Genomic DNA, 15,334 nt, shown 5'->3' with positions numbered 1-15,334 from the left:
GAGTTGTGAATGTCACCTCTATGCCACCGTAAAGTGCAGATGAATTATTGTCGTCTTTCATTCGATTTAGCTATGTGATGACCGTGATCGGAGCTGTCTAGCGTGGATTGTGACCGTTTTTTTCCGTTGAAATGCTTTCTATGCGGTCCGTGCCTTCATTTAAGTCGACTTTCTATGTGGCCTTTTCCATATCTTCGAAGGCAAGACTTCTTTTTCCGGCGTCTCATTAATTTAAAAGACGCATACAAAAATCGTGAACAATTTCGACATTTGTAAAACTCAGCAAAATCAGCATTGTATCAGTTTAGATTCTTTCACAACAAAAGAATTAATATTAGGCATAAATAATTACGGAAAACTAGATATTTTCCTGTTGTGACCCTCAATCATATGACCACAGTGGCGTCTGGCGACCTTGACCCTGACATAGCGCAACGGTCTGTTTTCCAATATGGCAGCAAGGAATTCAGTTCGAGTGTTTCAGAACCTGAGGAAAGGGTTTTATGGTAAGAAATAAAGAGTGACAGCGGTGTCAAAACGTTGACATTGATGCATTGTTTCGATATATGTTTACCGTTTCGAATGACACTTTTAGATCTTGTTGAATTTCTAGTTTTAGCTTAGTGCATCTGTTTAGACAGGATACATAAATGACAGGTTTTGAGTATTCTAGAACATGTCACGAGTCCATGTCTGACAAAAAACGAACGACTTTACATTTTAAAACAAGTTTATATTTGAATGCGGGGGTATTAAAAAACGCGCTATGTAAGGATGTAATAAACTTTAATAATGTATAAATTTGTTTTGCATTTGTTTGTTGTTCATTTTTTAAAGTTGTCAAAATTTCATAGACATCTCATTTCAATTAAAAGCATTAATGGTTCTCATTACACTTGCATCATATAGTTATATAGTGTTTTATTTTTGAAATGTAGTTCTTCTTGAATGCTATGAGCTTTTAGAGGTAGTTGCAATAATCCAACTCCCAGCTATTGACCCTCCAGGTCCTGGGAGTTGCAACTGGTTTCACGATTTACCATAGCAATTTTACCGCCTGGATTCCGGGCGCTGATTTATTGGTAAAATTAGCAACATAAAATATTTTCTGGTATGAATTAACACAAATAAATCGTCAATATATCTATAATGAGCAAATTAAGATAACTTACATGATATGGTGTGCTCGCAGAAGAAAGATTTTAATCAAAGTTTCAAACACGTCAACCGTAAATGTAAATGTCAACTTGTTTGCATATGGAACAGTTTTTATTAACCAAAAGAAAATTAAAGGAACGCACGCGGTGTGTTTACAACAACATGTACCAATAAACGGTTTACCTATTCTTTTCTCCAAACATACAATTTATGTTTTTAAGAAAGGTTATTTTCAAATATTAAATATTTGTTTTAAAAGGACAGAAATTTTATATATAATTTGTTCAAATTTTAATTAATACTAATGTTAATTGTATATGAATAGCGGTCAGACAACAGACTTTTGGAAGAAACAAAAGGAACGACGACCCTTAGATCTGCCGTAAGGGAATTATAATTCAACATCTACAGCAGCAACATGTATTAGCTCTAAAGCATACAATTGCTTTTAGCCAAATACAACATAGAAAATAACAAAAGTGTAATGCATGGATTATAAGAATTATGATTTCCCTAGGCGATTTTAGCCCAGCGGGCTAAAAAGCGTGCACTTGAAATTCTCACAAGCGCTTGCTGTCTGCATTCGGCCAATGTTCAATCAAAACATGCACGCTCTTATCAGCGGTGTGTGCATAAGTGGCTTAGATAACACGTATGCACGATTTACGGGTCGTTCATGGGGATCAATTATGGTGTTTGTCCCCTAATAATGGCAGATAATGATCTATTATTACCGGTATATGTGGAGTAAGAGCAATTAAAGATATGCTCAAATTTTTTGTTTGTTTTATTTTAATTAGTTTAAACCTATTTATTGTAGCTCGATTGCATCGAAAGCCGTATGCTTATATAAACGCTCTCGAGTCCGTTTCCTGGGACTAGAACCAGTACTTGGTGTCTTTTGGGGGAGATCAAAGGAACGCTCCTAGTGGGTTCGAATCCGTGACCTCCCGATCTCTAGGCGGACACCATTTCCACTACGCCACAGCAATCTTTTAAATATTTTAATTGTTTACGACTACTGCAGAAAATAAAAATATATAAAGAACTTGCTTCAAAAATAAACCGTAACTGATGTGTGTTGCGATTGTGCGTAATTTAAGTTATAAATACAATTAATTGGAATCAAACGTCTTATTTGATTGCTCCCGACCATTTAAAGTAACATTACTACTCAAAATCAAAGAACATTTCATACAATTGTTCGTAAAATAAACTTAGATAATTAAAAATCAGTGTTCTTTTGGCATTTGCCGAAATTTCAACGTCAGATGTGGACTGGTAAAATAGATGTTTGTAGATACAAAATGCTCGTTTTCATTATTGTTTTGCATATATATTCATACGACACATGGACACTAAAATGGTGTTCGTGTGTCGTATGAATGGATATATTCGCGGGAATTAATTGTGGCCACAAATAAATAAACACGAGCATTTTGTATCTACAAAAATCTATGTAATCATATCACATCTAGCGTTGAAATTTCGGATATTGCTATAATGAACACTGATTGTTAAGGTGTTAACTTTATTTTACGAAATACTTAACGAAATTTTTGTTGAATTTGAGCGTTATACAGACTTTAAAATGTGTTCACATTATTTTCTTAACGGCGACTATAGCTTAACAGTACCAATATTTAATATATTCAGATCCAATAGATATATAGTTTCTTTCATATTTACGAAATTCGCTATATACCTGCAACACATTTTTCTTTAGTCTTTGTGCATGACAGAATACAATATAATAAACGACCAGTAGTTGGAAGCAAGATTTTCCATGGGTCACATAATGTTTTTCAATATTTTTTTGCTTTCTGTATATTTTGGTTATTTAATATTATAATATGTGACTTGAATGAAATGAACTGAGGACAAATACATAAATAATAAAAGAAATGTTGTGATTTGGTAGCTCCAAAGTAGTGTGGATTTTGATTTATAACATTTAGAAAGTATATAAAGAATTCGACACCAACCCCCTGCCGCAGTGCCTGACCAAATACCTGGGGAAATACCAGTATAAATATATATTATTCGCTTGTTATTCTTGTCTGTTTATCATTACATTTTCAAATGAAAAATCTCTCCAAAACACCTATCACACCAACACATCCGCATTTTGCACAGCACCTCTAACAACACTGACAAAGATCACACTCACATACAGAACAATACTTTAAAACGCAACCTTTCCTACGCATAACACACTTTCACCCATCTCTTTAGTCAACAAAGTCTTTAATACAGACAGCCTCAAGCACTCAACACTCTTAAACGTCTCTCTCAGTCCACTTTCTCCCACTAACGAACGACCATACGGATAGACAACTGCAAGGGACAGTTTCTATATGCTTTTATTTTAATATGTATTTCAATATATACACACATAATCAAAGCTTTACAAAATGTACACTAGGAGACATACATCTATGCACTTTTATTTTCATATTTATTTCATAATCACACACAGTATCAAGCTTTACAATATGTACATAAGTATACATACATCTATATACGTTTATGCTAATATTTATTTCATTCCGTTAATTAATTAAATACGTAATTGTATAGCATGAAAATATAAAATATTTATTAAGTATTCCATACTACAGCCTTATCTCTAGGCATGTAAGAACACCCGACACTACATCCATTTTTTTGGGTTTTAAGTTCAATAAGTATACAGCACAATAACTGTTTCTACAATGCCGTATCTAAAAGCACGGACTCTACCACTTATCCGATCGCAGCGGAAATTATAATAAGAATGTGTCCTAATTCAAACTACACTGTTATACGCAATACAATTTCAACTGCTACCATAAGACCAGATCGTCAGATACTACGACGAAAACAATTTGTGCAGTGTAACATTTTCTTTCGGTTTGCACTAATCGACAATTCACAACTTCCGCCATAAACGATTTGTTATCAAGTTTATGTTTTGAGCATTTCTGAACAAAATACACGCAAACGGGTGTCGATGGAAACATTTATTGTGTTTGTTACGATGTATTAGGTTGATTGAACTCGATTTTATGGACATATGTGAGACATTATTTTTTTACATTGTTTTTGCCTTTGACAGGAAGAACTATGAGCTGTACGTATGTACTCATAAAGGCTCAGAGCATTCAAGAAGAACTACTTTTAGAGGTACATACGTACGGTAGCTGAAATAATTCGCGTTCAGACTAAATCTGAAGAGTCTGCCAAAGCAAAAATCATCAAAAGACTCTAAGGCGGCAATTTATATTGACTAATACGTACGGCTCAAACCAGCGATCCGGAGGGTCAGTAGCTGGGAGTTGGATTGTTGCAACGTTTCAGCGATTTTCCTTGTCCAATTGGGAAAAGTACCCGTACCTGTCCAATTGGGAAAAATTGAGTCGTGAAAACCTCAAAATTGGGAAAAATCGAGTCGTGAAATCCTTAAATTGGGAAAATCGCGTCGTGAAGTTTGGGTCTTATTGAAAACATCATACAGTTCAAACTTAATTGAACATACCCATTAAAATAATCATTTGCAGGCATGCCTTAATGACCATTACTTAAAGTAATAAAGTTGATATAAATAACAAAATATTATATAGAAGACACAAAATCAATTACAAGTTGTTTTAATCTCTTATAAAGCAATGTCTCTCTCTTTTTTTTGAAAATTTCAACAATCTTTGATGTTTGATCATCACTCAGTTGCTGGCATCCCTCTCTGCACAGCATCATTAGAGCTGTCAATGTGTCCTGTGATAGACGGTTCCGATTGGTCGTGCAAAGATTGTTCATTAGACTGAACAACCTTTCCACAGAGGCAGTGCTGGAGGGCATTTGAAACTACGATAAGGTTTCAAACCGACGTCAAACAGTACGCTGGCTGCCTGACAAAAGAACCGCAAACAGCATTGTGTCACACCGGTCTTACTGACCTGTGTGAATGCGCGCTAAGCATTGTGGGAAACGGACTTTTTTCCATCATGGCGTTGGTAAACATAATAAACACGGAAGTGAAAAATGGTAATTAATTATTATCAAAAACAGGCCCCATCAAACCGGGCCAGCTGCAATATATACATGGATGCAGTTTGTGCTTCAAAAGGAGCCACTTTTCATGTCAGTCTATTGTTTGTAAGAATCACTAAACACGTAACTTAGACTAACTAAACACGTTGCAAGACTGTATCTTCGAAATAGTAAATAAATCAAAATCATAAATAAATATTTATAATTAAATACCTGCTGAAATTTGAGAACCTAAACGATTTAAAATAAACGCTGTGAACATTACAAGGAATCTTACATGTAGGCCTCATGTGTGAGAGGATTAATCAGGGATAAAATAAATGGAGTTCAAAGGATCTAACATTTTGAGGAGGACGTCATGGTATCTTGGACATTTGGCACTTTCATATATTTATTTAGTAGATACTGAAAATGCTGAATGTGCTAAGTGCAACATCAAAGACGAGCAGGTGAGATTTTTACAGCTTTATTTTTCTTGACATAATGTTGTATGTTTACCATTTAATTTATATGGCGCTCTAGTCTTATTTATAAGACGCGCAAAGAATTTAGAGATACTTTTTATATGGGCTAAATTCTTTGCTCCAAATATTACCCATATAAAAAGTAGCTTAATATTTAAGAGCGTCAAAAATTTGGACTAATGGCGCTCAATTTTAGCTCGGCTGTTTTCGGGGAAAACCATAGGTATTGTCATAGCTCGTCGTCAGATGTCCGCGTCGTGCTAAAACCTTTACATCGGCTCTAAAATCAAAGTGCTTCCACCTATAACATTGAAACCTCACATGTATATGCACCGTGATGATTTCTACACACCACACCCATTTTGGGGTCACTCGGTCAAAGGTCAAGGTCACTAACCTCTAAAAATTCTTTTAATAAATTTCATTTATTCAAAACTGAACCGCAGCCTAGCTTGGCATCCATAATGTGGTGCTCTTGTTTATATATAATTTTAAAAATGTATTAATAACCAGAACAGTTTATGCATGTATAAATTAAAAGATACAGCCATGAACAGTGTGTTTTAATTTTTTATAAATATGCTTTGATTGCGTATACGCAAAACAATGAAGTCCATATATTGTTAACTGATTTTTAAAATGTTGAATGTCACACATTACGTACCAGTCCGTTTATGTACCGACACTTTATGTACCACTATCTGACACTTTATGTACCATATTTATAATATAAAGAGATAACTAATTTAATATGAATGTGTGTTATTGATGAAATGTATTTTGTGTGATAGTATTTATGAATTTAGACTTATATATTGGCCATAGATTTTATATTTTGTCAGATTGTCTAAGTGTCACTGAGTGTCTTAGTTTAATTTATTAGCCCAAGTACATGTAGTACTTAATAAATGATTTATTAGTCTTACCTGAAATAGAAGTAAATTATAAAAATTCATTTGTCTCTTATCTTATCCTGACTACGGATTATAAAGTCTAAAATGTTTGTATTATATTGTATTATTGAAATGTGATACTTTGAAGAGAAGAGAAAATGACCTTAATGTTCAAACTGTAAAAAAATCAAATTATTTCCTTCTTTAGACTTTAATCATGTTTAGAGAATGACCTTAATTCATTAGGACTGCTATGAATGAATGGACAATAACACCTATATTTTATGTAGGTGGTACATAAAGTTTCAAAGTACCGGTAGTACATAAAAGGTCTGGTACATGTACATAAGGTGTTACACCCTAAAATGTTCATGGTATAAGTGTTTCAATAATTAATGTTTCTTATTATGTATTGCTTAGGTTGTTTTGTTTCAAATTTCAAATTTGCATTTATTTTAAAGCATTTTCAGTCATTTTGTGAATTCCATGTTTTTTTGTAATAAGGTGAATTATGTTGTACATGGCGTCAAATATTAATTCATGGTCACTATGGTGTAGAGAATGATGTCCGCTGGGCGTGGGTTCGATCAATACTCTGGGGAGTTCTCATTATCGTCTCCATGGACAACAAGTTCTGGTGTACCAAGTAGTAGTAGTAGTAGTAGTGGTGGTGGTGGTGGTGGTGGTGGTGGTGGTGGTGGTGGTGGTGGTGGTGGTGGTGGTGGTGGTGGTGGTGGTGGTGGTGGTGGTAGTAGTAGTAGTAGTAGTAGTAGAAGTAGTAGTAGTAGTAGTAGTAGTAGTAGTAGTAGTAGTAGTAGTAGTAGTAGTAGTAGTAGTAGTAGTAATAGACTAGTAGTAGTAGAAGTAAGATCAGTAGTAGTAGTCGTAGTTGTTGTTCTTGTTGTAGTAGTAGATAATTAATTAATTAGTAGTAGCAGTAGTAAGAGTTGTAATGGTTGTGTTTGTATTTGTATTGAATTCTGATAATACAACACAATGATGCTGCTGCTAACGATGATGATGATGAATATGATAATGCTGCTGCTGATTGTGATGATGATTATATGATGGGACTTTGGTATTATAAAATTTGTGAGGTTCAAACACAAAACCTGTTGGATAATAAAACTTCTCATTTTATGACAAAAGAGCTAGATTGTAGAGTAAAAAATAAGTCTTAAATTCCCTAATAGGAAAGCTACCATTAAAGGACAATGACTTATGGGCTTCATCAAAAGCAATGCATGAAACAGTTATATCTCTTTCAAATACACTCAATATTGCTGTTCCAATTGATATGCTCAGAAATGCTTCTGGATGGGCATACACCAATGAGTACTTTCCTTCAGTTATTTCTTCTAAAGACACATTAACAACACTGTCGCCCTTAGCAGGAATTCCGGACGCCCCCCCCCTAAGATGTTCCCTCCCCAGACATTTCCCCCATTTTAGTTTTAGTGCTTACATTACCCCCCCCACCCCACAATAAATTTATAATGGTTTGGTTGAAGTATAATCTTGATTTATTATCAAAATGATTATTTTGCTTATGTAATCTTATGTAATTAACTTTTTATATGAAGCAGCTTGTTTGTTGTTTTCTTCGGATTAATCATTCATTATTTTTGTTAAACTGTTTAAGGAGTGCATGTAAATCATTAGTAAGACGTGCATGTTGGTGTACTAGAGGAATACTAGAGGAATACATGGGATATTCTCAAAATCTTACACATGTTGTTTTTTTATATAATTAAATAGGATCAATTGATGAATTAATTCAGTTTGAGTCAACTTGGGCTGGGTTGTGGAACTATAGTTATTTGTTGTTTTTAATCCAATTAAATAGGGTACTATGTAACTGTCAAATAAAATATGCATTCATACGCATATAAGCCAAGTTTTGGATGTCACTGATATTTTCAATTTTACTAGTACCTAATTTAGACTAATTAAAACAGAATTGGACTTTCCTTGCAAAGTATTTATTATTAATAATAAAATAAGCTAATGTAATCAAAACATATTGATATGTTAATAATTTAACTCAATGATATTAATAATATTTAAATTTGCCCCAAAAAACTAGGGCAGGTAGATAGGAAGGATTTTTTTTTGAAAACCAACAGTGTTGTCAGTGTAAAATATTTGTAAAGCTTCTTCAATTTCAGTTTTACATTTTATGACCTGCAACATATTCTATGCTACTTTATTTTACTATGGTAAGTCATTAAAGTGTTATTTATTTTTCAACTATATAATGTGATAATCTCATATAATGAATTACTACCCCATTTAAAGATGACACCTAATCTAAATTCATTAATACAATAGTTATAATTGTTTTATTGCAACATACTATTCCACTAAAAAATGACCATCATAGAACATCAATGCTGTGCTTTTACTAAAATTTTCATTGATCTCAATTATTTAAAGAAAAAAATCTATCAGGCACTTATAAAAAAATATTTAATTAGGGTGTCAAAATTTAACAAACTGAACAAGTCAATTTGAACTTCTCTTGCAATGCAAATGGAGCCACTTGAAATACCAAATTGTTCCCATACTAGTCGGCAATATAGCTATGACATTGTGTCTATTCGAAACATGCATCAGACACACCTTCTGTAACTTTTTAAGCGGTTTTGAAAACGCTATTTCATTGCAAACTTTCGTCAATTAAGGATACATGTTGTTTTACAACCGAAAGTGAAAGTACAGTTTAAAAAAAATGAATAAAGAGCGAAATTGTTGAAAACTTACGAAAATTTTAATTGATACTAAATTAAGACCGTAAGACTGAACAAAATTATACTTAACTTTTAAATCATAACATGAAAGTTTACTTATAAAGCAAATTCTTCATTCATCCGCGGACTTTTTTGTGTCGTAGTCATAAATGCCTCCAAATGGAGGTGCGTGATGCGTCTAAGTATAGAGGTGACAATAACGTAGTGACATCACCATTTATGTATAGAATGCCGCAAACAGTTACGACTCTATTGATTGAACGTGCTGAATAATAAAACCCGATATTAATCGAGCGTGTGGGTACACACAACTATACGATTTTCTTTGTTCGCTCGCCGAAAGTTGGGTTTTGCTACGAAACTTTCGATCGTTTTGAGAAAAAATTCGGACGCCGATCGGGATTTTTTCAGATGCCGATTGGGAATTTGGGAATTTTCGCTCGATTGGGAAAGTACCGTTTACCTGTACTTTATAAAGAAGGAGGAAAATCTCTGCATTTGTGTGATGAAAATATATGTAAATATAAAGCATTCGAAGCTTCAAACTCAAGAACGCTTAGGCCTAGGATCATGAAACTTCATAGGTACATTGATCATGACTGGCAGATGACCCCTATTGATTTTTAGGTCACTAGGTCAAAGATCAAGGTCACAGTGACTCGAAACAGTTAAATGGTTTCAGGATGATAACTCAAGAATGCTGATGCCTAGAATCATGAAACTTCATAGGAACATTGATCATGACTGGCAGATGACCCCTATTGATTTTTAGGTCACTAGGTCAAAGGTCAAGGTCACAGTGACTCGAAACAGAAAAATGGTTTGCAGATGATAACTCAAGAATGCTGATGCCTAGGATCATGAGAATTCATAGGTACATTGATAATGACTGGCAGATGAACCCTATTGATTTTCAGGTCACTAGGTCAAAGGTCAAGGTCACAGTGACTCAAAATAGTAAAATGGTTTCCGGGTGATAAGTCAAGAATGCTTACCCTTAGGATCATGAAACTTCATAGGTACATTGATCATGACTGGCAGATGACCCTTATTAATTTTCAGGTCACTAGGTCAAGGTCACAGTGACTTGAAACAGTAAAATGGTTTCCTGATGAGAACTCAAGAATAATTAGGCCTAGGATCATGAATCTTCATAGGTACATTGATCATGACTGGCAGATGACCCCTATTGATTTTCAGGTCACTAGGTCTAAGGTCAAGGTCACAGTGACAAAAAACGTATTCACACAATGGCTGTCACTTTAATTGACAGCCCATATGGGGGGCATGCATGATTTACAAACAGCCCTTGTTGATTGAAGTAATATTGAGATAGGTCCTTTCACCTTTAAAATGAAAAATAGATGAGCAGTCTGCACCCGCAAGGCGGTGCTCTTGTTAAACAATGATTTGACATTCTGTATTCAATTAAAAAATAATTTTTTATTTATATCTATTACTTTGTAAAAATATGAAAGTAGTTTTTTTAAAATTCATTTTAAAATCATTAGATTTGTAATACTTTCTTTTGATTTTATTTAGATCGAAATATACTGGCTTGAACAAATTCTGAACACAGGATAGGCTGAATTTCTTGAAATTACAATTAACTTGCCAAATAAAGTTGTGTTCCATGTAATTATAAACATTTTATTTTGTTTTAGTACTGACCAAACCTGATTACACTATCTGGTAATACCCTCTATCATACAGTTGTGTTCAATAATCCTTACTATTTACAGACCATCTACAGAATAAAAACCATCTGCTAACTTTCTTCTGTCATCCTGACAATTTTAAGCTCACTTCAAATGCCAATTTCAAACTGGTCTGTTTTCGGAGAAAACCCGAGGTATTGTCATAGCCAGCTGGTCGTGTCATGTTGTGTCGTGTCCGTCGTCGTCCGCGTCGCGCTAAAACCTTAACATTTTGTCAAGGTTTTGATCATTGGCTCTAAAATCAAAGTGCTTCAACCTACAACTTAAGTTAACTTGTATGGCAAGCGAAGTGCACATTAATGTCTTCAACCACGGTTTAACAGTTAACTATATAGTTAATGGACTTTGAACTCGGGTTCAAAGTGCCGTATGCACATTAATTCCTTAAACCAGGGTTTAAGACTTTGAACCGCGGTTCAAAGTGTGTCTAAAAATAGATACAAATCTTTTATCTGAGACAACCAATCGGCGGAGCTTAGAACACAATTAAAAGGTAAATGTCGTGACTTCATTGGTCATCTCTTAACTATAGGGTTAAGAGTCTTAAACTGCAGTTAAGAGGCACGGAATGCACATTAATTATTTAACAGTTAATTATAAAGTTAAGAAACTATGAACCCGATTTCAAAGTGCCGTTTGCACATTTATTCCTTAAACCCGAGTTCAAGAGTTTGAACCGCGGTTTAAAGTGTGTCTTAAAATAGATACAAATCTCATATCTACATAATTCAGAGACAACCAATCAGCAAAGCTTAAACCAAATTAGAAGGCAAATGTCAAGATTTCATTGGTCATTTCTTAACCATAGAGTTAAGAAACTTTGAACCGCGGTTCAAAGTATCTTAACTATATAGTTAACTGTTGAACAGTGGTTTAAGACAATAATGTGCACTTCGCTTGCCTTAAACTTGAGCATGAAGTTTTCATGCTAGGCTATTGTGGTCACTCTATATTAGATCTCCATCTTATTGAATTGTGCTTTGTGTGTTCTCATCTACCACTTCTTCCAGAATTAATTTAACGATTTCTCTTACATTTCTTTTACTTAATTTTATAGGGATCGGTAAGCTGGTGTATGCCTCCTCTGAAAATTTTTCAGAAACTTTGCATTTTTCCTTTGATTGATCAACATTGTTACAATTTCATGCCGAACTGTCATAATCTCCTCATACTCAAAAGTTGCACAAAATTGTAATCTCTTGTTTTCTCTTTTTTATTTAATGATTTTAGAATGATTTTTTAATAAAAACTACTGCTATTTTTCTACATTCTAAGAAATAAATAAATAAAAAAACTCAGAACTCATTCAGAGGTCGCTTATTTTTTTAAATTACATAATTATGATAATTATAGAGGATATTTGTTGGATTCCATGGAATATTGATTTTATTTCACGAATGATCATATAAAATATATTTGTATTATGATCACAAGTGAATTAAAATCGATATTCCATCGAATCCAACAAATTTTCTTTTTATTTTATGCTTTTTTCACCGTTTATTTACATTGTACAAGAGTTTAACTGGAAAATTTTGCTTGATTTATGACGTCATTTCGTCGAAAAAATGACATAATTTCACAGTAAAACAGTGAAAAAAATCGATATTTTTACTGCTATTTTTTATTGTTTTAAACAGTGAAAATCAGTTGTAATTCACCGATATTTCTCTATAAACCACGGAACAGCATAAAATAAATAAGTGTCCAATGCTAATGTTGATGTTTAATGCTTTAAGCAACACTGCAGAAAAACGATGGTGATTTTGGTGAAATTGTCTGATTAATAATGCTTCATTATTTGTCAATATATCAGTGCGAGTTAAGATCAAAGATGTCTTACGATTTTAGGGTATAGAGTTGGTAATTTTTAAATGTGTTAAATTTCAAAATTATTATCCCCCGCCAGAGGCGGAGGGATATTGTTTTGGCGTTGTCCGTCCGGCCGGCTGTCCGTCTGGCACTTTTGTGTCCGGAGCCATATCTTGGAAGTGCTTTGGCGGATTTCATTGAAACTTCGTATGAGTATATATATGCATAAGAGGATGATGCACCCCAAATGGCATTGTACACCATCTGTTAAAAACAGAGTTATGGCCCTTTGTATCTTGAAAAAATGCTTTTTACAATAGGCACTTTTGTGTCCGGAGCCATATCTTGGAAGTGCTTTGGCGGATTTCATTGAAACTTGGTATGAGTATATATATGCATAAGAGGATGATGCACGCCAAATGGCATTGTACACCATCTGTTAAAAACAGAGTTATGGTCCTTTGTATCTTGAAAAAATGCTTTTTACTATAGGCACTTTTGTGTCCGGAGCCATATCTTGGAAGTGCTTTGGCGGATTTCATTGAAACTTGGTATGAGTATATATATGCATAAGAGGATGATGCACGCCAAATGGCATTGTATACAATCTGTTAAAAACAGAGTTATGGCCCTTTGTATCTTGAAAAAATGCTTTTTACTCTAGGCACTTTTGTGTCCGGAGCCATATCTTGGAAGTGCTTTGGCGGATTTCATTGAAACTTTGTATGAGTATATATCCCACGCCAGAGGCGGAGGGATATTGTTTTGGCGTTGTCCTGCTGTCCGTCCGGCTGTCCGTCCGTCTGTCACTTTTGTGTCCAGAGCCATATCTTGGAAGTGCTTTTGTGTATTTCATTGAAACTTCGTATGAGTATATATATGGATAAGAGGATAATGCACACCAAATGGCATTGTACACCATCTGTTAATAACGGAGTTATGGCCCTTTGTATCTTGAAAAAATGCTTGTTTGAGTGTCAAATATAATACTCTTGTGTCCAGAAGCATATAGGCGGGGGATATCAATTCAACGAATTTGCTTGTTTGAAAATTTGAAACTGCCCATTCGTTGAAAATTTTAGCCTGCCCATTTTGTGTTTGAAACGTTTATTTGGCTCTTAAGGAGGTCCCAGTTTATGATTTCAATATCATGAATCAGAATGTTTATCTTGACAATATCTGTGTTGAGTTCAATTCTGGGTGACACCTTCGTCCTTCGTCAAAAAACTAGGTTACAAGGTCACTTTTAAGAATAACCTTTTTACCACTAGGTAATTTGGTCACAATGTTGATCTTATGTACTCATATATCAATAAAAACAATTTTAGTAAAGTGACAAAACGTATAATGGCAATTGTAGTCATATATTTGACATTTATTCTTGCCTGTCTATGTACATATGGTCAGTATCAGGGCAATGTATGCAAGATATAATCATATATCTTATTCTACATTTAATCTGAAGTGCTTATTGATACGAGCATGATATATCGCTGGCAATAAATCTGAGGGTAGGCATCGTCTCTAGTTGTGTAGTGTTTCAATTGTTTGTGTAATAAATTTTCAGTTTGTAAGCATTAGATGTAGACTAACTAATTGTACATGTCTTGTTTGTTGATAAATAATATTTCTTCGTGACCTTTAAATTGGCATTACAAAATATCTGTTTAAATATTTTATATTAACATTTACACTGTCAAGTCTGACAGTTCAATGGAGTAACCAACATCCTGATTGATTAAATCCTGTTGAAAAGAAATATTCGAAATGCATAAAAATGCTGATGTTTGTTCATAAGTTGCGAAATTTCTGTATGACCATAATTTAGTAACATATTGAAGTTAACTTTTGCTTGTGGTTGAAACAATCCCCAAACTGTAACAAATCATACATGCATTTATAACTCTATGTATGAAAAAGGTTGAATGAGCTTCTTATGGATCACTTGGCAGGAAATTTTCACACCATTTTTAATAATGTTATTTTACTGTCAATTGAGTCTGATGGACTACACTGCATAGAGAAAAAAATTGTTCCAAGTATTAGTTTTTAATTTTAAAGTGCTAAAACATACTGTTTTACATAAAACAGAAAATCCCAATCATAGGCATATCAGTAAGATGAAAATCTCAACTTGAGAGCACTTTATGATTAGACTATTCATCTCTATCTGATAGGAATTTCGGACTGGATTTTTAAAAAGCAATATGCCGGTAATTTGAAATTTTGCAAATTGGACTATGTCCCAATAAAATCAGCCAAAACAAATCCCTGCTGTTAATACTCAAACAACATTGTCATGTATTTAAGATTTCACAAAATTTGCAACTAAGTCTTCGGTCAGCAAAATCTCAGATAATCTTACATGCCTATGGACAACTTAAAAGAAAAAAAATGTGTTTGGTAGGGAAAATCCACCTTTCCGTTTGTACTTCATAATGAAATGCATTTATGGCTTGAAATGTGTTACAAATAATTCTAAAAGCCTATTGGTTGTGTAATGCTTAGAT

General features: G+C 33.9%; 1 protein-coding gene across 1 annotated transcript in view; it reads left to right on the top strand.

The window, feature by feature from the left end:
- Window positions 1-347: 347 nt before the first annotated feature.
- The window catches only part of LOC127858971 (dye-decolorizing peroxidase YfeX-like), a 30,722-nt gene continuing 15,735 nt past the window's right edge, over window positions 348-15,334 (top strand). The window contains exon 1 of the mRNA XM_052396357.1: window positions 348-506. Coding sequence (XP_052252317.1) covers window positions 452-506 — 55 coding nt within the window. The 5' untranslated portion in view covers window positions 348-451. The remainder of the gene's footprint in view (window positions 507-15,334) is intronic.

Source organism: Dreissena polymorpha, chromosome 14 (assembly GCF_020536995.1).
Source record: "Dreissena polymorpha isolate Duluth1 chromosome 14, UMN_Dpol_1.0, whole genome shotgun sequence".
Classification (NCBI taxonomy): Eukaryota; Metazoa; Mollusca; class Bivalvia; order Myida; family Dreissenidae; genus Dreissena; species Dreissena polymorpha.
Note: the sequence above shows the minus strand (reverse complement) of the source record. Positions and strands in the feature narration are given on the sequence as shown.